Source organism: Dunckerocampus dactyliophorus, chromosome 19 (assembly GCF_027744805.1).
Source record: "Dunckerocampus dactyliophorus isolate RoL2022-P2 chromosome 19, RoL_Ddac_1.1, whole genome shotgun sequence".
Lineage (NCBI taxonomy): Eukaryota > Metazoa > Chordata > Actinopteri > Syngnathiformes > Syngnathidae > Dunckerocampus > Dunckerocampus dactyliophorus.
The window spans coordinates 9,807,796-9,833,262 of NC_072837.1; the positions used below are offsets into that span (position 1 = coordinate 9,807,796).

The following is a 25,467-nucleotide window of genomic DNA, read 5'->3' on the forward strand; positions in this document are numbered from 1 at the left end:
CTCCATCCCCGCTTTCACAGTGGAATGGAGGGACATCTGGAAGCCATCACAGATATTATTTACAACCACAGTGAGGTAACGACACAAAAATGCCGCTTTCAAGAGAGACGGAGAGGGGGGGAAGAGAGATGGAAAGAGAGGGTGACTTTTCAGGATTTGCCGAGAACGGAGGAAGAAACCTGTGCATGGCCTTCCCCTCTGTCTGACCATGACAACACTGGAAGAGGAGAACTTTTGCATAAACTAGTTTTCCTAGATTGCAAAAACCGTTGAGGGAAAACTATGCATCATAAAAAGAGAAAATGATAGGCCTCTGGCATGACTGAGTAATAGCTCATCGCATCCTTCCGTCCACTACCTTAATTTACGAGAAACAGTATGGAACATTACAATTCATCATTTTCCTAAAAGTCAAATAGATATTTGCCAGCTGTTTTCCTGTGGGGTCACATGGTCGCAGCCTGCCAGATTGCCCGTTTCATTTCCCTCTTATTCAGCAGAAACATCCGAGTCAATTCAAGCTGGCCCCAGTAACTCCAGTATCATGTTCCTGCACGTTCCACACGAAAAATTAACCTTGTCGTCCCATCATTCCTCACACACAAGTGAGAAGTCAACTTTCTGACACATCATACCCCAATTCTTTGCTGCCTTAATAGAAAACATATTTCCAGAACAAACAGTCAGGTGAGGGCTTGTCAATGCTTTTTATAGCATTACAACTGCAAGTAGCCAAAACACAATCAGCAAATTAGCTCAGTCAGGGCACTTAGTATCACCATCAACCCAGATGAAAGGTTGGTGTCTTGCTCTCTAGGGAAAGACAGCTGTGAGATTAGGCGGAGTCAGAGGACTCGGACGGCAACCCAGTGCCCATTTTGCAATGTGAGATATTGATAATCACCAGAAATCTGTGAAGGGCAAACTGGGCATCACGAACATAGCACACAGACATGCTCTGGAGCAATAAATGCAATTTAATGCTGGGCTGCACCAGAATTGCCAATGCTGTGTGTCTCCGATTGGTACTCATTGGTGCTCCTCACGACAAACAAGCTCCCTTTCCGTGGAGTTTCCACCCCTTTCCAAATCATCCACTGTGGTACCTCGTAGGTGGGCACTAGGCCTGGGATGATAATAATTTAATTGATCACAAAATAAATGAAAATGAACTGTATATTTTGGCCCGCATTAATACATTACGGGAAGAGAGTTCACTCTATGCATTGATTTCAGCACTTTGGTGCGTTAGTCCACGGATTGAATGGGGTGAGCCCTTTTGTCAGTCATACAGTCTATTTGTCTCAGTGGGTGGAGGCGGGGAAGCTAGCATACACACAGAGTGCAGAAGAGTGTAACGTAGTAAAAATTACAGTCATGGAAAAAATGATTAGACCACCCTTGTTTCTTCAGTTTATTGATCCATTTTAATGCCTGGTACAACTAAAGGCACAATTGTTTGGACAAATATAATGATAACAAATATAGCTCATAAGAATTTAATTTAAGAGATGATATCTAGCAACTTCCATGGGTTCTTACATGAACAGCTATAGCATTGCACTGCCAAAAAAATAAACTCTTATTTTTTTATGTTTTCATTGTACCAGTCTTTAAAGTAATGCTAAAATCTCGTCTCGTTCTCATATAACCGATCGTGTGTATCGTCCCGTCTCGTGACACCCCTAGTACCTTGGTTTTCGTTTCAAAAACTGTCAAAAACTGAATCATGCAAAAAAACGACGATTAACTGTACTCCTCAGGATGCACACATAGATTATTTTAATCATAATATATGATTTTTTTTTTTTTTTTTTGCATGCCGTGACAAGCATTCCTGCTGCATACAGTACATCTTTTCTACTGTGTTCCCATGTACTTCAAAAACACTTCAGAGTCTGCATGTCAACCTGCTCAACCCACAGTGCAAACAAGTTGATTTATACAATTCTGTGTCAACATGCCCTCCCATTCCTAATACTTACTGTAGATAAGGTGAGAGCATGAGAGGAGCGTTTCAGGCTATGTTAACTAACCTGTCATATACAATATATTCAATACGGGAAACGCTAATGACACGTAATACCAGCAAAGGTGGTCATGTTGACAATACGAGATTTTATCAGAGTAAAAAACAAACCATCTCTGAGCTTTTCTGTTTGTTTTTTTTTTACTTTATTATATTCTTTTATTACTGTATATCATATAAGCAGGGAGGCAAGGGAGGAGAGATTATTCAGATCCCCAACTCAGTATACAAATCAGTATCTCGGGCACTGGTTGTGGCTATGCTGGTAAAACAGACACCGACAGCTGGATGAATGATCTGCTTAAGAAGCCAGAAGAAACAATCGCTGCCAATTCCCAGGAACAAATAACTTCATGGAAGCATCTGCTCCTGGATAAAAAAAAAAAAGAACACTACTCCATGAGCCAATAATACCAGAATGAATGTTTGGCAACATACACCTCATTTTCCAAAGCCATGCGTTTAAAAAAATCGAATAAAATGTTGCCACAATATGCAAGCAAGAACGTGGCCTTACCGTGGCACATCATTAACTTCCAGCAGAGCTTACATTTTAAGACTGGTCAAATTAAAGTCACATCAGCAACAAGTATAGTAAGTACACTGCTTGTGCTTCAACCACCAACATATCACAACATCCTGACAGATATTACATCACCAGTTTCCAACTGCCTTTACAGGGAACATCATGGTTATTCCCTGGCTTGTGGAAAATTGGGGGGGGGTGTTGTTGTTACTATGTTACAGCTCTCCAGCACAGACTTTGCACCATTTAAGGGATTCCCATCGGGGCCACCCGTACTATAAATGGATCCACCCAAATGTACGAGAGCACCGGCGTGGCTTTTGTTATGACCTCTCAGGCAAGATTGGGATCGTGATAACCAAATTCAGGTGGAAATGGCGGATCATTTGTGACATTCTTTTTTTTTTGGGGGGGGGGTAAAAAGAGAATTCCAGGAGCTGCAACACAAAAAATATATTTGTGATATTTTATATTTGTGACCATAAAAACTGCATTCATAATTACTATATTCATAAACACAATATAACATAATTCGGATATTTCCAAAACATTAACACTGACATCAGTGTTTCACCACAACAAATAGATTTTGTACTAACTTTTAAAAAATAAATAAATAAATAAAATAAATAAAAGGGGGTTTAAAACCATGTGATAATGTTGGACATTTCTTATGACACACACCAAAAACCTGAGTGCTGAGCCAGAGTTTTCCAAAAGTGCAGTTTCTAAGAACCAAAACATGTTCGTGTACAGCCGAAAGGCCAAAACACATGCGGACATGTCCTCAAAGCACTCATGTGACATGACCACTTATGCAAATCAGACAGTGGCATAATTTCCCCCCGCAACACAATGCCACAGATAGATTGGCGTCCTGCGGAAACCTCTGACTGTACACGTTTCACATTCAGTGATAGTTGTGAAAAGATATTATTTACATTTCTGGCGCTTACGCTGATTACAGTAAAATTACGCTGATAACAGTAAAATATTTGCGGTACAAAACACCATTTTTGCTCTCTTGCTACGCAACAAAAATAATAGATTTTTAAAAATCAATATAGGATTGTTCAGAGTGTGAAATTATCAACTAAATAAACATGGTAAAAACACAAATACCACACTATGGGCATGTGCCTCTGCTGTACAAAAGATAACTTTCCATGCCACAACTAGCCATTTTCACAGCAAAGGCTACCTTGGCTACTAATTTAACTTCCAAAAGGAATGTGTCACTTCTTGGGCTTGTAAACAAAAGTGCCTGGAAAAAAATGCAACAGCTGGGATTGTTGCTGCTTGCTTATGCTATGTCCACACAAAAACCCATTTTTATAGCGTACGCATTTTGTCAAAACGTAAATATAGGTTTTTGTCCTTAAAAACCCCCGCCAGGGTGAAGATTTTCTAAAACCGGCTACAGCTTTTGTGTATGGACAGGTACAACTGAGCTTTTTGCTTAACGGCATAAAAGATATGTGCGACATTGTTGCATGTGTATAAATAACACGAGTAATGTGCGTGCAACTTATAACACACACAGGCGAGTAAAAAAAAAAAATGCAGTAGAGCCCTGCTTTTCGCAGGGGTTATGGTCCAAGACCACCCGCGAACGGCAAAAAACCAGCCCTAAAAATGTCTATTTTGACAGACACTCAGGTGGTCATCAACCCAAACCAACCAAAAATAACAAGTCACATGTGGAACACAAAATATAACTGCACCACACGGACCAGGCAGGTATCGAGATAAAACCCTTGCACACTAATATACATAAAAAAAACATTACTAATTTACACCCATTTATACCCCGCAAGGCATGCTGGGTAACTTCATGTTGGGAAAGTGTGCACGTGGGCTTCCCAGCATACAGAGAGCCGTTATAATGCTGCATTTTCAGGCTTCCGAATGTCAGTGTGTTTTTATGTGGACAGGGATTTGCTTTTTTATACTGTACTGGTGTGGATGGAGATTGAGGAAAATGTACGTTTTTGAAAGCATCTGAGAGCCTTTAAAAAAATAATAAATGTAACATGCTATGTGGATATGAAATACCCACTATATCCAACCTGAAATATAGCAGTATTAAAGAAGGTATGTAAGGGATACATTTACTAAACGGATGACTGAATGCCATATGAATGATATACTGTAGTATTTTGCTTAATGTTCCTTGGATGAAGAAGTGACATTATCCACTTACCAGACCAACTAATTGGCGTGAGTACGCGGGGGCACCCTTACGCCTGATCCATTTAGGATGGATGGGGTCCGACAGGCTGTGGGAACAAACAAGCTTGACGCAGTAGCGGGCAGCCATTGAGATAATAGTTAGGAGACAAGTGACCTCACAGATAAGCAGATTGAATCTGTGTGGGAGGATACAGTGTGACCCGTGTTTTGACGAGGGCATGGGACATCTAGGTAAGCGCAGACACCGCCCCTCTCGACAGGCTAAAACCGCGGGCTGCACATTGTCTGCCTACCACAGCGGCATGCCAAGACACCATGCCAACTTTCACCAAACAGGCTCAGGTGCCACACCTGTGCCTTCACATTTCATAATTCAAGTGCATGCCTTACATCCTGACAATAAGCAAAATTACTCACCATCATCAGGGGCTGGCTCTTTTCTCTTACAGCCAATGACTTATTGCTATCAATGTGGGAGTTTCTCATGCTTTGTAAATGTGTCAGACAGCCGTGGATGTTTCAGGAAGCTGTGGTATTGCAAAAATCCTTTTCTGAACGTCCAGTGAGGTTGGTCGTCCTAAAATTTTTCCTGTTCTGTGCCACCGTGGAAAACTTGTGCATGACAAGTTTTACACTCAGCTGCAATGTCATCTTTGAAAACACGCTAGCACATGCTGTTGTTGTGATCACTTAGGTACTACATGCGGAATACAAGTGTTGCTGCTGAATAGAACTGCTCCTCCTGGGCCTGGACTAGTTTTTGGCTGATATCAGACCGTTATCGCTGGTCGGCACACCCCGTAGTGCAGACCAAATCAACCGATCTAGAAGAGTTGGTCTCATGACGGTTAAGAACGATTTGTGTATTGTGTTGTGGTATAAACTTGTGTTCCAACTTACAAATGAAACACCAGGGGTCGCATCTATAACGCTTAAGTACGTACAAAACAGGGCCGACAAGTTGCGTATGGACGCCACATCCAGGTGTCACTTTGCATTGACTTTCTACGGTGAAGTGGAGGTCTGGCAAGGGTGTAACTTAAGGCGGAGTACTTCTCATCAAGTTGGAATCTATAAACACAAATTGCGTGAATGTGTTCGTACGATCTGAATATTTTTGTCCGTATGCACATTTTGGATTTCTGGCGTACAGAGACTTGGTTGGTCAGAATTTCACACACATTTTTATAGATGAGGCCCCAGGTAATCATAGTGACATAGCTACAGGTAGAAAACAGGTGAATGCAGTGACTTACTGAACACGCCTTCACTGAACTTTTCATTCATTCTCACACGACTCAAAGAAATCCAGAGTTTTGTGTCAAGCATGACCAAGCACAACACAGATTGCCTAGAGTGACTGCATGCTTAGTGTGTGCAATAGCTGATTACAGAAAAGGCCTTCTCTAAGAATGAAATGTCCCAAGTGGTGTACACGTTACTTTATCTTATTCTCTTAGAGTCTATGTAATTGTTGTGTTACTAGAACAATCAGATTTGCCTGTTCCACTTGGTAATGTGTCTGATAGTAACGCCATGTTTGTGCAGGGGGACCCCCGGCTGTATACGGAGGAAGAAACAAGGGTTGAACGTGTGTTGACGGACAAAGTTGGAATGTCCGTGAACTGCGGAGGAAAATAGTGGTGACAGGACAGATTATTGCTAGTGTCGAAAACAACTCGCTGCTGCCAATGAGACTGGAATGGATGTGAAATGGGACATAGAGTGTAACCAGAACAAAGTGTCCACCAGCAAGCAGCTGTCAAATGATGAGTGATTCACTTTTACTATACATGAAGGTTCTGGTAGAAATTTCGAAAATAAATTTGGTGGGGGGGCCATTCTAGGATGATGAAACTCACACATCAGCATCAACCTGTTGTGTCTGCACCATGACCTTCAGCTGAGGCAGGAAGCGGCATGAGGCAACCCTCTATATATAGAGGGGAACAACAAAGGCAGCTCAATGGAGGACAATTGAGATGGCAATCGCAGCACCCACAGGATTTCCCCCACCGAGAGACGTCTCAGTGGAGCGAGCGGTAAGAGGAAGAGTCAGGAAAGAGGGACGGGTTTCTTGTGTCTTTGCGGTTCGTCAATAAATATCCACTCACACAGAAATATTCATATGTGAATAGTTTAAAAACCAGCTCTGTTGGTTCCAGCCACATCCCCACAAACCACAGCTTTTGTGAGACGAGAAAACATGCTCATGGTTGAATGTGTGAGCTGATAGTCAGGTGGACAATGCGAGTGATTCAAGCTCGAGGCAGGAAGGATGTGGGACCCTGCCGAGTCAATGACCGGCACTGAGGTGGAGGCTGGATGAACGTTGCTGACATAGTAGTTGCCCAGCTAACAGTGTCAAGTCATGCATATCCACTTTAAAGACACAGAGGTCAGGACAGCCGCTACAAGAAAATGAGACAAATGCTGCAGTATAGTTACACGGAGAGGCCTAAAAATAGATCAGGTGACCATCGGATTCGGCGCTGCATCACAAGCCAAGGTCAGCACAGCGTTTGCGTCAGCTATCAGGCAACAAGCACTATGGTGTGAGGACAAGAACAACTGTAATATCTACAGTATGTCCCAATCCTCTTAGCATATTTGCTTATTGTACCTAATATATATATATATATGGTTTAGATACATGGCAAACAACAACTGACTTGGCAACTCCTGTTTTTGTTGTTTACCACAGTTTGCTTGGCATAGGTATTTGGAAAACTTGGACTAGTTCCCATTGAGAGCTCTGTCCAACTGGCTGAGAGACTTTAGTTTTAAGTAGCTTACTTGTGAACAATAGAGTCTTCCATGTAAACATTTTAACAAATCAGATCAAATCACACCTACACTTCTGGGAAATCCTTAACATGTAGCAGATTATCATTGAGCTACTACAGGCCAAACCACCATCATGCACGACATCTCGCTGGATCTCTGAAAATCTTGCTCGACTTCAGCACATATCGACTGTTTCCCATACATTTGTAGGGCCCTAAGATTTCCACGCTAACGGAATGGTGGAAGGAATCGCTGAACTGGCCAAAAAAAACTGAATCATCTGTTAAATGCGGAATCTGACGGAAATTTACATAAAGTGAATGAAATGCTGTCATCGTCAGCAGATGGAACGTTTGTGTGGGGAAATATCTGCTCAATCGTGGCACCATCTCCTAACAAACACTAAGCCTCCCCCTCTCGAACTAAACATGTCAAAGTGGCCACCTGAAATCCCAGCTAAGTCAAGAAAAAACATGGAAACCCATCTCTTGCTCTTCAGAGTGTGTGTGATTGGACACTGGTGGGGGCTAGCTTAGTTTAGCAGTGCATGCTACTGCAGCTGTGTGTGTGCGAAGCTGGCTGGACATCGGGAGTCCATCGTTTTCAGCAGGTTTTTAAAGCTTTTTTTTCCCCGCTGTTGCAACGGGGACCATATATCAGCAATGTGATAGGACACCTCTTTATAACAGCACACCACTTCGCTTTTCCTTTCATGAGGAGCACGGCAGACACATTCCTTGTATTCAAGTTTGTGCCAAGTTTTATGGTGAAAAATATGTTTTGATGCTCTGAATCCAAAGTACCTCCACATTACTGAGCTGCCGCTAATTCCTTACTGACTAATTATTCCACCGCTGACACTGTAGCTACGACTGGAGCTGTCGGGCTTCTGCTCCGCCCCTCCTGTCTCCTCCTGCATGCAGGGATGCGGGAGATACAGCGCAAATCCAGTCTATATCGATATCAGTGGTTGATTTCGATATCTATATTTTAAAAATATCGATATATCGCCCAGCCCTAATCGTGTCTGGTATAACATCTTACACTCGATAAGAGCTTTTGGATATTGGATTTCGCAGCGCCACCAATTTTATCACCGATCTTCGACTCGAGCTCCACAGTACCAGCGTCTACACAAACCACGCAGCAGCGTTGAGAACGACAGCAAAGGTGAGGAGGGCACGGAGGAATACGAGCTTACATCAAGCTAGCACACCGCATAGACTATCCTCACAGAGCATTTTTCTTGCTAACGTGCAGTCTTTAGTGAATAAAATGGACAAGTTATGATTCCACATCACCCACAGTAAGAGACTTTCGTACTGCAAAGTCATCATTTTTGCTGATACATTAATAAAAAGTGGAGTATCGGGCAATGCTATTGAGCTAGCCAACCGCAACACATTTCGGGCTGATAGAACAGCAAGACGGAGGACTATTCATGTGAACTGCTTTCTGTTTTCTTTGTCACTAAATACATAAATAAAAAGGTGCTGTTGCTGCACACGTACCATGTTAAGTTGTTTATCTGAGTGTTTCAGCCTTTTTTGTTGAGGTGGGAAAAGTTGCAAATGAGATCTGTTTATTTCTAAGGATCACCATTAGCGGTGCTCTTTAAAATATATATCTACATCACTATTAGTCGACCATGAACAAAATCTAACGAATCAGATTTGACTATGAAACTCCGTAGTCGAAGACTACGATTATAACAAATTAAAACAAAAAAAAACGGAATTTGGAAAACATAGAGTGGATTTCATATTTGTGGCGGCCCACCACAAAAAAGATCCTCGCTCATAAACACATAATGAGACTGTCCGTGAACTTCGTCATTTATTATCAGCCTGTCATTCCAACTCTGTATAGTGGATGTTTTAGTAACTCTGCTTCTTAACACACCTCATACGCACCTGGTCTACCATCATAGCAACTCTGTCACTATATGTAGAGAGTATTCAGACCCTGTTTTTCAAAAAATAACATTTTCTGGTCTTATTGGTCACTTTTGGAGACTAACCGTGAAAGCACATATCACAATTCTCAACGAGCAGCAGGTCTATGATATGCCTACAGGGTGGAGTGTGTCCTCAGCTCCCATTTTAGGATTCAGCCGCCGCCTCATGTAAGCTCTGACAACATGAGTAGTGTTAAACTGACGACTGAAAAAAAATAGGACAAATATCTGTCTTGTTCAATCGGTTCCATCGGCATGAAATCCCCTTTCAAACAATGACAGCATTAGAGATTCCATCCCTGTGTGCGACTGTATGCAGCAGAGTCGCTCTATTAGTACTGCAGCTCTGCACTGCGCCGCACCGCACTGTAATGTCAGGTCACTGCAGTCTGAATGTACTGTGATCAAATCAGCCTCTACACACGATAATGTTTCAGCCGCTAATTGGCTGTATGTGTGCAATGCACAAACTAAAACAGACACGATGACGGCACGTGGCGTACAAGTGGTGCAAAGAGAAGCCCAGAGACACCCTTGTCGGTCACTAGGTAAAGCTGGGATACAGCAGTGTGTAGGGGAGGGAGGGGGAGGAAGCGGTACAGAGGGAAGAGGAGCAGAAGGCAGTAAGGGGAGGGGGATAGAAGATGACAAACAGAAAAAAGGCAGAAGAAAGAATTTAAAACAGGACAGAAAACAGATGCACGATAACAGAGAAAAAACAAATCAGCAATAAGTAGCGTGCAGTATTTTAAGAATGCACAAGTGAATAAAGGAGCTGGCAAGCTGACCCTCACAATGAAACCTACAATGAGGAGACAGAATGGGGGGGAGTGGGGCACGAGTGGACAAAGAGGCTGATCTGGTCCCTTCCAAACAGCTGCTGCGCTCCCGAACATTGCACCTCGGCTCCAAATTCCACAAGCAGCCCAACTATGAGGGGCTGCAGACTGAGTCAGCGCTTTTTAAACACGCGCAGTTGATCCACCACTCAACACAGCCAGGAGATGCACGGCCTACGGCGAGGGATGAGGGACACAAAGCAACAACATGCACGAGTGTGGGCCTTTGCCTATTTCAAAACCATAAGCTAATAGCTGTGCTTATTTATATGAAAAGATATCTCTGGCAATGGCATCTCAAAATAATTTCATTGAGTCTTGTCAAAACCTTAGCAGTAGTGTGAGCATTTTCTCTGGAATTAATCAGCGCTAAAGCAGGAATAGGACAAATTAAATTAAAAGTACCAACAGGGCCTCGGTATATGCAACTACAGTCAATGACATGGAAAACCATCAAAACAAAAAACACTGAATCATGCAACTCTCTCCAACAACTCCCCCAAATTAAACCAAATCCTTCTAAATGGATCCGTGTTCAATGCCACAAATAGGACAGAACAAAGGCACAGTCAGCGTGTTGTGCCGTGTCTTGCAACGAGAACCTAAATTGGGGTGGACGCTAGAGGTATCGACTCGGATGCCAGCGAGGATGACGGTGCAGGTGTGGAGAAAGTGACAAGTTCCACTTTGAAGCATGATGACTGTGCCCAAGTTTACTGCAAGCAGAGGAATGTTATGTGAGCCACGCACAACCTGGGCAAACTGGTACAGTAATGGTAAGCTGTGCCATGAGTTAATCGTCATTTCCCAGACTACAAAGACTTTTGTCCAGCAGCTACATCTTCTCGGGTCTTGATTTAAGGTAAACGTTTGATGCTTGTCTACACTATTCAAGCTGGAAAAATTGCCTTTGGTCTGTTGTCTACACAGTTAAAGCTTTATAGCAGCAGAAGAAAAACATGTGGTAGCTGATGAGTCAACCAAAAACAAATGTAAAAATGTTCATCTAGTGTTCTGGACAACAGATTCCAAATAAAAACCGCTAGAACGGCAAGTTGAAAGGCCTAAACTCTAAACCTAAATGATTTCTCCACAAGTAAGTACATGACCGCAGCAGTAAAGCAGAGACAAGCAGATCTTGATTGGATTCCTTGGCATTCCTACCATACAGCCATAGCTGGGATTGTGTGCCTGTCTGTCTCGCTGCTGACAGATAAACATCCTGCAACAGGAAGGAGAGGAGGGAGGCCGAGCTGGAGGAGGAGAAACCAGAGGCAAGAGAACCCTACATTATTTATGAACCTGTTCCGTGACAATGCTGTGGAGGGCTTTGGTTTTAAGAGCCACAAATAGGTTTTGTCCCCGGGTAGAGACAGTCAAGGGTCAGCCAGCAGTCGGGCTCTTATGCCACTATATTTATGGGACTAAAACATCAAGGAGGCATAGCAATTAAAATTTTTACGTTACTTCTAGAAATCCATCTACCATATTAAAAGGGATTAGCGTGACGCAAAAAGATCACTACAGAGATATAATAGTGTGTGCACGTGGTTTAAACTAGATCTACTATGGAAGCCAAATTGCGTCTGTGGCTGAAGCCCAAGAAGCCTTTGATTCTCTAATCCTGATTTAACAGCAGGTAGAGGAAGTTTGCTCCAAACTTGGAATGTTTTACATTGCGTTAAGCTTCTTTCCAAATCAAGTTTATTGTGGGGCATACACTACTGGTGTATATGCACTGCACTGGACAAACGGCTGGATTTCCCACTGAATATAAACATACAACCTTACTTGGTAAATTGAGACCACAGACTGGTTGGGGACACATAAGCTCAGGCACATTTCCATCCAGTGAAGCTCAGTTCATTTGCCAAGGTACAGTTCAGATCAGGTAAACCATGATCGGGTTTCCACCACGGAATGTGGAGGCCCCACTGGTGACAGCTGTATTTTATTTTTTAAGGATGCTTTTTGTTTTCTTCCCATTCAAATGAAGAAATTGTCTGTGGATTGATTGGCAGTGTGTCTAGCGGTTGGCTGGGTTAGACTCTTAACTCCGTGCGAACCTCAACAGGCAAGGCGGTATCGAAATAAAAGAATGAATAAATGAATGGCTGGACATGCTCATTAAACTTCACTGTACTTCGCCTTTCACGTCTTAACTCTATAACGGTTTTTCCAAATATACTCGTCGGAAAAAATATTGCGGTTCCTCGCTGTTTTGCGGTTGACTGTGGCCTATTAGTAGTCAAAAATATGCACGTTGTACATTGTTTTTGGTCTAAACTAAGCATTTTCAAGCACCAAAATAAACTAAAATACAACAATAAGGTCAGTGTTGCCAGGTCCGCTTATTTTAAGCAACTTTTTTCTTGTTTTTTTTTTGGAAAGTCACTTGAAAATTCCAAAGTTCCCTGTTGTTTTGGGCTTGTTTTCAGAAAGATAGTCGCTTGTTTCTCTCGCGAGACGTGGCAACACTGATGCTTATCTAATCGTAGTGTCATCACCAAACAAGTTGCAGTACTTTCACGGGTTGGTGGTTGCGTGTAAAAACTGTGTGTGTGTAATTAGTACAAGCACGTAAGTATCATTACTATATAAGTGTGTACTAAGCATATCAAATGAAACAAACAGTAGGCTTGGGCTATGTGTGTCTATATTATGTCTTATATCAGATTTTTGTCTTATTTTCTCTTATTATGTCTACTATATTGGGTAATACAAGTTTGACTTCATGAGTTATTAACGACTAACCTAAATATATTCCAATTCTGCAGTTAAAAGGGTGACTTTAAAAAACTATTTTTGTCACAAGTGGCTTTTTGCTGGCGTTTTTCTTATCGAGGCCATTCCTTATATGCTTTCGTTTCCTGGCTCAAAACTCCCTCTCCAGCCCAAATTAGAAGAGACAAAACTATGGATTTTTTTCCCCCTCGGTCCACAGACAGGGTAGGCAGATTTCCAAAATCCAGCCATTGACAAAATGAAAAACTTTGGACAAGGCATTCAAGATGTTGCCCTGATGGCGGCGTTGACTTGTGAATGTGTCACTAGTCTAGACTAATCTTGCAGACAAAAAAGGAAGACTTGCTAATTGGTGCTCTGAGCTGAAAAGTCATTACTCGGAGAAAGGACATTATTTCCTGAATGACACACTGACAAATGTTTACATGGCACTATAGGCACAACTAAAGCTTTGCACAAATTCCCAGGATTGAAACTTACTTACATACTTATGCCAGTGGGACATGTACAAACTCAACCTAATTATTGTACATACAGTGGATAATCCCGATGCTATGATACAAACAAAATCAAGCTAATTCCTGCCGATCCAGACATAAAAACCAAACTTGTGGTTTTGAAAGCATGAGGTGTGCGCTTTATGTTTAACCAAGTAAGTCGATACACTAAACAGTCCTTTTAAAAAGGGTGCAGTAGGAAAATGAGCATAACAAGAACACACACACACTAGTACTCCATGACATTACAAAGACCGCGTTGTATTAACACTGTTGGAATGAGTCACGCTAACAAAAACAATAATGATGAATACCTATATTCACTTGTCAGCGTAACATAAAGTGACTTTATTTGACTGAGGGCAGCAAAGTGGAAACTCTGAAGCAGAATAAAGCCTTGTAGAGCCGAGTAGGCATCGAACAGCACGCACGTTGGCCATATGGTCTGAAAACCATATGTGAATAGATCAATGTGTGGAGTCTCACCAAATTGACAGCCAAACCTACTTCACTTGGGAAAGTATGAGGCGGATGAGAAGAACATTAAAAGACAGGCAAGGGAGGAGGAAAGGGGAAGCAAGCAGGGTAGATGCCATTTGCAGTCAGTTCCTGGGGGTCCTGTGAGCCGGGCTAATGACCTGTGTTGCAGTGCGTCCTTTGGGAGTCGCAGAAAGGAAGTCCACCCAGCCCTTGGCACTTTCTAATGAGCCATCACAATTAGCAGCACGTCTGTCTCTGCCAACCAAACATTCACACAGATTGGACATCTTAAAGGCATATCCACATACTGATATTATCGTGACAATTTTGCAGTTTTGCCTACGTACAGTTCCAGACAATCATGTGCATGGGAAGATGTTGAGTTAACACAAGAGCAAAATCACACATTATGAATTTTTGTGCATCAGCAGGATTTCTTAGGATTTTTTGAAGCTGCGGTGGTGGGCTGCATGGGAGGGCGGACCGTTGTGTCATGCCGCTGTTGTGTCTGCAATTTTTTTTTAATGACAAATAGAATCTTTTTATGACTTTTTTAATTAACTTTTTCAACAACTAGCAAAACATGACCCGAGAATATTGCTAAACTGTTAATTTAATGGCGAAGTTGCTGAAGAGCACTGCCAACAAAGCTGCACCCGCTACGTATTTCTGTTGCACAACTTCGACACACAACTAGTGTTCTGAAGACAAGCCAAGTATGATAACAACAATAACAACAATGATAACAAGAGAGAAAGATTATTAAGTTACACTTTAAAAAAGTAAGTTGTGATGATGGTCGTAGCTTGCCCTGTGGGACAAAAACAAAGGACAGCTGGATGCTTCCAGCCAGGCATGTAAACAAAAATGTCAGAAAGTGGAAGGAGTCTGAAACGTGAGCGATCAAACACGCTAGCATAGATAAGCTTAGCATGTGACAAGTTGTCATCAATTGACTATATATTATACGGGCTATTGTTCATTGTCCCGATAATGACAAAGTGAAAGTCAACACAAGACATGTCATGTATCTTGTCACACACGTACAGTGAAACATTTTTATGATATTTTAAAATCGTTTTGAAAGTAACTGTGGCCATGTGCGTAAACACCAGGCTCTATATATGTATCTATATAGCATATATATAAATTCATACAATATGTTACTTTAAATTGTTAAGTTTTAAACAAAAAAAATTCATTTTTAAGGTGTGGCAGCTTTTATTTTGTAGTGGCGTACTGTCACGATCAATTAAATGTAGCGGAAACCCTGATCTGCATCGGCGCTGGACCCACTAGGAAGGAAATGACCACGTTAATGACTGTGTTGCTTGTCAACACCATCACAATACTGGACCCGAGTGAGTACACAATGACACAATACAATACAGCTGTCTCTGTTCCTCAAATGACATCATGTAGATGTCTGGTCCAAACTAGCTCACAGAGTCCTTGCGCTTCCTTCCCGTTCACTTTGCCCGGACAGCCAGACAGGAAACATCGAGACAACAAGTTGTGAGGATGTCCTGTTAGAAGCCTGCTCATGATTATAGTACAGACCAGGGTGCTCCTGGGAGAGTAACAGACAGAATGTACAAGATGCCAGAGCCAACGGGGATAGTAGTCTGAGATATTGGGCTCTATTTGAGCAGAATTTAACACCGTTTATAACACCACCTACACCTACTCTGGAACAACAACCTGAAATTTGTTTTGCCCTACCAGCACCTGCACAGACAGGTCTTTTCAGCAGAGAGGATAACACGGAGGGAACTTAAAGAAATACGAGGCTAAAGAGCACATTGTGTGCGTGCGTGCGTGCGTGCGTGCATATACAGTGCCCTGCAAGTAGTATGAGAGGCACACTTCCAATGAAAATCCGGCACAGCGGAGCTCACATACACATACATCAGCTGCAGCTGAACAGCTGGCCACTGCAGGCTTACAGTGATGCTGGATTGAGGAAAGGTCAGGCAGCCTCCTCCATGTTGGCCTATTGTGGGCTGACAAGGCTCACACTTTTCAGAGAAGGATGAGGAAGGCAGCAGAATGGAATATCTGTGTGAAATGACGAAATAATATATTTTCTAATACTACAAAAATCAATCTTAGACATAAACGGGCGCCGCAGTGAGTGGCTGCCTGTCAAGCAGCTGTGTATTCTCTTACTTTTTCTCCTCTTTGAAGTATCTGTTCTATCCTAAGTGATTTTTTCCTGGAGAGTAATAAAGTATCAATCTAAAATTACATCATTTACAAATACTAAGACAGCCGCAATTAGGGATGGGGCCATTCTGATACCATGGTTATTCACATATTGGCAAATTCCAATACCAGCAACAGTGCATCCCCACCCGCAATACCCAACAAGAGCAAAACACAAAACTGAATCATTACATCACTAAAGTCACTACTCTGGATTGGAGGTTTAAAAACAACCCAAAAAATGAGTAGGTGTAGTTCACAAGCATGGAAAATGGTTTCCTTTGTAGAATGAAGCTCTACCGCATCGAGCCTGACTGACTGACTTTCATGAATGCATTTGTGTCTGTGTACATGTTGCCAGACTCACTGCAATAAAGAAATGTTTATAGCGCTAATGTAAAATGAGATTGTTGGATAAGCAATACATGGTTCAGGGGGCGTAGTGGCTGGCAAGCAAATAGCTTGTTCAAACCTCCACCCACCCCCGAGTCATGGTGACGTGTCTGAGTAAGCCACTGATCCCCGAGTTTCTCTGTGTGTGTGAATTATTTTTCCTTCTGTGAAAGTAAATGCAGTCAGGTTATGTGTATGAAGCCGTATTGTAAGTGTTGGTTTAGTACATAGAGCTTTAAAATCTATCAGTACTGTGATATGTGATTCAAATGTTCACATGGTGTCAAGTCAATCTCTGTGGTTCACCAGGCACACTGCGAGCAACTGAAAAAGAGCACAAGCCCGATCCGGACAAGTCTGTACGCACTGTAACTGCAGAGGTAAACACAAGGAATCAGGATACAGCGTACTTTCCCATGTTCATTTCCCCTGTGGCTGCAGGTCATCCAGGGGTCTCCATTTCAGGTGGAATGAGATCACCAAACGAGAAGAAAAGCACACCCAATTGAAATGTTTATCTTCTTCTGTGGCTCATTCACGTTCTCAGGGTGGAAAAGTGCCACCTTATAAAAACGTGCATGTGGTCGGCGGCTGACGTCTAATAGTGGGGCCTTTCTGTGGATGTGCATTTTTTAGTGAGCTGAAAAAGGCACATCAGCCTGAAATTGGAGCATTATTGGCTTTCATGCGGCCCATCTTGAACCGTTTTACAGTGTGTAGGATTAAACTGTTTACGCCATCTATCTGATCTAGTCTGCTTTTAATAGGCTGCGACTGTGTTTGTAGTGGTACAGAATAAATGAATTGGTAGCAGAGAACCTAATATTAACCTAGTCATTTTGTTATGGCAAGTGGGCTTTTTCCTTTGACTATTTGGCACAAACCCTCTGACCAGCAAGATTTTTTTTTTATTTATCACATTAAAAAGTGTTTCCTTCCATTTGTAATGCCATTGGAAATATTGACATATGGCCATATATTTTTAAATTATATTCCAGCATCACAGCACTTCCAATTTAAACAGGTCCTTCTTTTGGAGGGAGAAAAAAAAAAATCAACCAGTTCTTATGCAATCATGCAGACAGACACACAAACAAACAAAACTGCAACGATAACTCACTCAAATGGCGTAATTGGTAAAGACCTGAGGGACTTTTACATCATCAAGGGCTCCCATATATGGACAAAAATCCATGATTGGAAGGACAAACTCCACAACTGAATTGACATGACAACTTTAAACCTGAGGAAATTTCTTTTGCAAGCACCGTGTACCATGTAACCTCTAAGGTCAAAAACGCAATCCATTCTGGGATACTAGTCAAACTCCCAGGTTTTTTGGATTTCAAAACACATTTGCCTCAGGGAGAAAAAATGGGGATGTCCGATATTGGCATAAAAATTAAGATATTGTTTCACATCAGTATCAATTTGTATTCCGCATTCATGCATGAAGTGCTGACTGAGCCCAGGTTCTAATTTCACTGACTCTATTAGTCCATAGTTTCATAGTTTGCACTTTACTTATACAGATGTTTGTGCGACATAGAACTGTGCAGCTTTCCAAATTGTAGTCACCAGCATTATTTAATTGGCTTCTTATTTGGGAATTTATTAAAAGTAAGCTGGCTGGCTTGTTGATCGTAATGTTTTTACTTGACTATCAATCATGATTTTTAATAAAAATTTGTTGACAAAATGTTTACATGTATACTTTTTCTGTAACGTATCGGTGTAGCAGTAAGACAGCCAATATCAAGTATCTCTAGAAACAACATGATCCAGAATCAACTAAAACGCATCCGTTTATAGCAATCAAGACAGGTACCCACCCCATTGTAGGACTATACATCATGCTCGAAGAGGTCCTACTGTATATAGTATATTGTATGCGGTCAAACAAGAGTTCCAGGGACACGCCAGGGTAAAGCCCTGCTGCATGAGCTGCATGAGCAGGTTTACTGCAGATCAACTCATGACAAACAAATGGGACAAGATGTAGAGCTTTGACGGAAACAATAGGTGTGTAATGAATAGAAGACAAAAAAAAAAACAGTTGGCTATATGTTGGGAGAAACAGGAAATGGCCTTTTTATTCCAAGACTGAGGCAACAATCACCACATGCCACCGCTTCCAGTGTTTTACCAGCCCGTAGAGATCAATTTTTAGCACAGAAAAGGTTGTCCAGATGGCGTCGGGTGAGGTACACAAACCTAAAAGCCACAGCCAAAATGTACCACCGTTTGACTATTTAACTGCCGTCCTGTTGTGTCCTGTCCGCCTGAAGTGCTCCCAGAAATTAAGTGAAAACGTTGGTTTGGCAGTGTAACTATAGGTATTATCCTTGATCACAGCTTTGTATCATGAGTCTGGCAACCCATGTTCCCTCCAGTGAGAGCATAGAGTTGTTCCTGCCTGCTTCCAGAGCTTTCACAGACATGCAGAGCAGGCCAGGCATGCTACGGCAGCTAGCAGGGCCTCCACAACGGATAGAAAAAAAAAAAAGGTGAGTTGTTCACATTCCTGCTTCATGCACAAACCAACCCCCGATGTCATACACACACATAGCTGTTCCACACAAACCAGTGCGTGCGTGTGTGCGTGTGGTCCACCCCACTTCGTGTGTTGTTTTTCCCCCTCTAACTTCGCACAACAGGAGTAAAAGATACAAAACTGAACGCTTCTTTCCTGGTTATACATCCACCAGAACCTAGGAAGGAGATGCTATGCAGCTGTGATCACTGTGCAACCATGGAAACAAAACAAGTTTTTAAAAGAGCAATATAACATGATAAGACTTTGGAGTTGCTTATGCAAGCCCAATGGACCACAAAGTCACATGCGACATAGTGGGAAGTTAGGAGACAATAAGATGAAATATGATCTGGTTCTGGTAATGGTAAACTTTTTCTTGTGACGTTCCAACTTTTTTTCTAAGGGTGTACTCTCACACGAGGCTTATTCTACCGCGCTTGGGCCCACCTCACACCTTAAGTCACGTACCCAAGGCACGTTTGGCGAGTGATCCTCGCTCGAGTTCTTAACATGTCTCCTCCTTTGGCACAATTGCAAGAGGTGGGCCGGGGCACGGCACTGTTGCATGCACACGCGCAACATAACTGAGTCATAGATTGTAATGCCACCGCTCCTTGCCTTGCCTCTCCCGTTCCAAACAGAAAGAATCAAAATACAGCGGAACCTCGGTTAGCGGCCGGTATTTTTAGAATAACGTAAGCCAGAATGTTGCCTCTGTTTGTGTACATTTTCCGGTTACAGTTCTATATGGCACAACACAATGCGTGAGCCCAACTGTGCTTTTACCGTATTTTTAATCACAAAACGTCCTGTTGGCATCCTTAGCTTGCTAACAAAACGGCAACCGGAAACCCGGAAGTCAGCTATGTTGCCCGTCTATGATGTCATCAGCAGGTGACTCTTAAAAACACATTTTCATAGTTTTGCAATTAGTTTTACATACATTAAAAAAAATCTAAACCATAAATATAAATGATGAATGAAAAGGATCATTTAAGGTCACGTTTACCTTCACTGAAGACTTGACTGTTCCCAAAAACACGATGTGACAGCGAGATCAACACCTTCCTCTTCAACACCCCCTTCCTGTCTTCCTGTGAGTTATTTCTTGAATTCAATCGTGTTTCTCACATTCTCTATCGAAATTCTGGCACTTGGAACTTTCTTTGTCTCTATTATGGGTTATTTCAAAAAACAGCCCAACGCAAAACAGGAAGGTGGTGTTGAAAAGGAACGTGTCGATGGCGCTGCCACACCGTGTCGTTGGCAACAGCCACGTGAAGAATCACGTCTTCAATGATGGTAAAAGTAACCTTAACTCATTCAATCCCAAAGATGGATTTATATGTCTTTTACGTTTTTTTGGCGCGAGAGGCAAAAAGAGGTGATGATGCAACTCGCCACCACTGTAGAGCAATTTTGAGCCACGAAAACAGCCACTGGGTGGCAGAAGTGCATGTTATAAGAGCTCGGCAGCGCTCACGATGGAAACACAGAAGACAGCAAGGAGGAAGTTGGCGAGCATGGAGGAGTGTAGCGTGCACAAAGTTACCCTTGCAGGGAAATTTTAACGCATGCATACACAACACTTGCATGCGTGCGCACATGCATGCACAGACACATGTACGCATATAGTTGAGTATCAAATGCGAAAATTGTAGTTTATGGTGTTAAATTAGTACATAAAACTTGTTTGTGTTGTTTATGTTGGTATAATTGTTTAGATATTTGAGCTGTCACAACAGTAACAAATATGTGTGTCAAAGTGAAAGCTATGCTTGAAATTTATCTTTTCACAGAAAGCTGGTTTTCTCCCTTTTTTAGTCAGAAACTGATATTTTCCTGAAACTTAACTGTGTTCTACTGCTGACTACTAAAGAATGGAAAAAGGTAGAAACAAACTTTTTTTTTCCTGATGAAAGACGAGAGTCAAATCTTTCTTTTCGTGGGTTTACATGGCCATTGAACACAACATTCTGTGTGCCTTGAAAGATCAGTCGTAATCGTCTAAAACGGCCGGTACTGGAGGGGATGTGTTTTGAAAAATGGCTGGGATTGAATGAGTTAAATGTTAATTTATCCCCTTCATTCATCATTTATATGCATTTAAAATAGCTTTCTGCATGTAAAACCATTACTGTAAAACTTTTTTTTTTATGTTCTAAGTTAACATTGTTGGCTCTCTGGATTGGATTCAGTTAGCCTCCGTTTCGATTTCCGAGCTGCAGAGGTTGTTTGTCATGTCAAACAAAAACAAATACTACGTGCGCGTATGTTTTGGTTTTTTTTTTGGTTTTTTTAGGCTGCAAGACAAACTTATGCAAGTCTTCTTGCATCATCCATACAGCCAATGTGGGTCTTTCGTATGTTTTGTCGTACGTCAGTTTTTTCGTACTTGTGTGTCGTGCGCCACACGTTTACCCCACATATCTAATTATAGATATTTCGTACGTCCATGCGTGTCGACATCTTACTCCTTCATGGTCACCACAACTACGTTCTACACGAACAAAAAAAAAAACAACAACAAAAAAACACAGTGATTTCGGGAACGCCAAGAATCAAAAAACCTTAACCCAAAGACGAAAGCCACTGCATGCTCACGAGTACACTCCTTTTTGGAATACAGCTGTCGACCATCTTCCACAATAGTCAGAACGACTTGAAATATGACTGGAAATTATACACAAAATCAGAGAAATCCCAGCGGTACAGTCGCTCATGAGTGATACTGTCAGAAGATGGATGAACTGATGGAACGGTGCAACAAGGTGGAGTTGACGTTTCCATTTTGCGACTCAACGCAACTATGGTGCGTTGAAGAAACTGCCAAACGCAGACAAACATGTGACAATGTGGGCAAGTCCATGTATGCTTTATAAATTATTACACACTTGGGGTGAATGAGATGTGTTTTCTTTGGGGGGGAAAAAAAGCGGCCTATTTTATGATTTTTGTTTTTTTTTGACAACAGACCCGTTAATTTGCTGAATCGCGCGTACGCAGGTGAACCACTGGACAAAGATCTTGCCGAATGCAACTCTGGACAGAAATAAATGTTGTGACACTGAAGCCACGACGAATGCATACCGGAAACAAGGCCAAAGGCAGTCCAGCCAAATATTAGAGTGTGTAATATTTGCGATTGGTGCCTGCAGTTCAAAACGATGCATTGTCTCTGCACATTGCAGAACAATAAAGTATGCTTGCTTGTAGTTTTTAGGGAGGGTGTAGTGTTGAGGAAAAGAGCAGGCCAACTGAGCCCCACGACTACTATAAAAGGAATGTGATGTGAAAGGGAGGGCCCACTGCACCACCAACATTATTAGCATATCATCTTACCAAAAAAAGAACAACAGGGAGGCTTGGCTGCACAGGCCAAACAAAAACTTGCTTACCCCAATCCAAAAACTCCAGGATATTCTTCTCTCTTCTGAGTGGGGAGTTGTTGCACTCATCGTAAAGACACACCAGGATGTCCAGCAGGGTTTCCACGCTAAGACACTGGCCATTGGATTCAATGGGTCCGTCCAGAATCAGTTTCTCCAGCTTCTTCAAACGCACCTCTCCAGACATGGTTGCACAGTCCAGTTGGTTTTAATGATGATGAGAAATAGTAATTTTAAAAAGCGAAGAGGCGCTCGAGTGGGCCTGTAAAGAACTTGAATATGCCTCGAAAATAAAAACTTTTAGCTAAAAGAAAGTGGCTTTACTACCTTTGTATGCATGTTTGCTCCCTTACATGCACATTTGGAGTGTATATGGCCTCCCCATGTTAACATTACCTACCGTCACTGGGCACACAAGAGAAAAGTACTCCCAATAACATAGCTTAGCTGCCCCGGGTCGGTTGCTTTTGACGCTGCTCCTTTTAGCGTAAAAAAATGACAAACTGTCGTCTCGTTGTGGTCTAACAATTTCCCCTGCGTAGATGTGGCAGACATTCGGGGTTCTCCATTCCTGCTGGAAGTCACAAAATGTGAAGCCGAGCCGCAATGCTACAAAGCCCCCAGTGCCCCTCCTCTGCTCCGGGAATGCAAAGGGCGACACAGGCTTAGTTAGCAGCCTTAGCTACTCGGCTAGCTAGCTAGCAAGCTAACGTTACTTCGATTTGCTTCTAAATGTCATCATTGCAGATTTCTTCAAAGGCTCCCCGTGTCATGTCCTCACCGTGTCCCTCAAACGTAACCAAGTCGGACCCTTTCAAGTAATATTCGTAATATTTTTTTATCTTCTTGTAGCAACTCAGCACTTGACAATATGTTCTTTAAATCCCATTCTCAGTCCACCGTCTTTAGTTTCTTCCGACTTTCCATGCGACGGATGTGTTCAACACTTCAAAGAGAAGTCGTTAAAATGTGGGGCCTATTCGGTGAAATACGGCAGGAGGAAAGTCTCGTCCTGCTGGTTCCAAACGCAGCAAAACTCCCCGCTGGTCCTTCGCCTTGCGTCCCCCGCCGGTCGGTCCGTCGGTCGGTCGCCTCTTGCTGCCTTCACACAACCCAGCTACCAGCAGATTGGTACCAGAGACGTTCAGAGGTGGAGATGACAGAGCACACGCCGGTCTGATCCGTAGCTTCGCGTTGCATTTTGGGAAACAAAGCTCATCCGTAAAATATGAATGAGGAAAAAATGGACGCTCATCACCTCAAAACACTTACATCATATATTATAAAAACGACGTCTGGTTTAAAATTACACATCAACAGACGACAGGAGACACAAGAAATATACTGTCGCGCATGCGTACAAATGATCCGCAACACTGGCCTGACCACTCTTGCTCATTTTGTAGTATCTTTGGGTGCTCACCGTCATGGCGCCCATCGCAGCATCTGCTGTGCGGAAAGAGGTGAGGGAGGGTGGAGATGCTGTCAAAAAATATGAATGGAAACTGCGGGCTGTCCGTCAGGCATTGTATTTTCAGTGTTTTTCTTTTAAAAAAGGCTGCAAGACAAACATTATTTCAAAGAGAGCCGTCGCATTGCAATCACGCAGGTTTTGATGTATAACAATGTGTAGACACGGCACGTGCCACAGTGGGTAAATCACCACTTGAGACGCAGCAATGCATTTTTGTCCTCCATAAGGTTTCCAACGTCCTCTGTGATGGATATGGGGACTTACTGCTGCTTATCTTTTCAAATGAAATGATGAACATGGTTATGAATGTCACTTTCTGTTTGAAAAAAAGTCATGTTCTTTTTCATTGCAAAAATGCAAACAATTATTTTGTAATCTACACTTTTTTATTTATTTATTTTTTACAAATTCTAACACTAATAACAACGCATTTGTCCAATGTCCTTTGTGGCGTGAAAACTTAACTACTACTTCTTATATAAAACGATGAAGATGGTTAATGCAACTAATGCGTAAAGACACACAAATGTATGCATGTACACAGGAAAAATAAAATACATATAAATAAAGTACTGTACAGGCAAGTAGAGCTTTAAATTGCTTTACGTTGTAAATAATTTCTAAATGAGTTGTTTTTAATATTTTAATATTTAAAAAATGCATTTATTATATTGAATTAAAAAAGATTTATATTAAAAAAAAATACATTACATAACAAATAATTTTCTGACAAAAATATACATGATGGCACAATTATTTAATGCATTAAAAAGTGAAACTTTTTTTTCCAAACATATAGTTTGTTTTATTATTTTATTTTATTTTATTTTATTTTATTTTATTTCTGACCAAAAAATATTGGCATATTGTTTGAAATGAGTTAATGCATACATTAATTAATAAATATGAAAATAATTAATAGAAAATAATGAATAAAAATGCTAAAACGTTTTTCTGCATATTGTTTTCACCCAGGACAATTATTTTATGCATTAAAAATGCATAAATTTAATATAACACTTGCAAATACATGTAATATTCATATGTTGGGGTTACCCGCACTGATTTTTAAGGTATTGAAAACAACAGATTCATGCATGAAGATGCAGAAATCCACATACTTCCATAAAAACGTTTAGTTTTTTGGGGTGTCAGGAGGTTTAAACAGGCTCAATTGGTGCAGTAGGTTGATCACATGACTCTGCAAGCGCTCACCTCTACTATCCAATGCATAATTTCCTCGGCTTGAGGAACAGAGCACTCAACGCTCCAAATCGCATTCATCTTTTTGAAAATGCGTGTTGGTTTTTACACACAAATAAGGAGCAACCTATGATTGACGGTGGTAATGTAATAATAACTGACTTATCTCGCCACGTGCTCTTTGAAGCGAGGCGCTTATCGCCGCTCAAAGTGC

The 25,467-nt window shown here is 41.8% G+C and overlaps 1 protein-coding gene across 6 annotated transcripts in view; it reads right to left on the bottom strand.

Moving 5' to 3' along the window:
- Positions 1 to 23,813, bottom strand: part of cdc42bpab (CDC42 binding protein kinase alpha (DMPK-like) b) — a 79,926-nt gene extending 56,113 nt beyond the window's left edge. For 2 of the 6 annotated variants that reach the window (XM_054761984.1, XM_054761983.1), the window contains exon 1: positions 22,586 to 23,809. In XM_054761984.1, coding sequence (XP_054617959.1) covers positions 22,586 to 22,763 — 178 coding nt within the window. In that variant the 5' untranslated portion in view covers positions 22,764 to 23,809. Of the gene's footprint in view, positions 1 to 22,585 lie in introns of all 6 variants that reach the window. The other 4 variants (XM_054761981.1, XM_054761982.1, XM_054761986.1 and 1 more) reach the window with 4 other exon arrangements.
- Between the last annotated feature and the right edge of the window lie 1,654 nt (positions 23,814 to 25,467).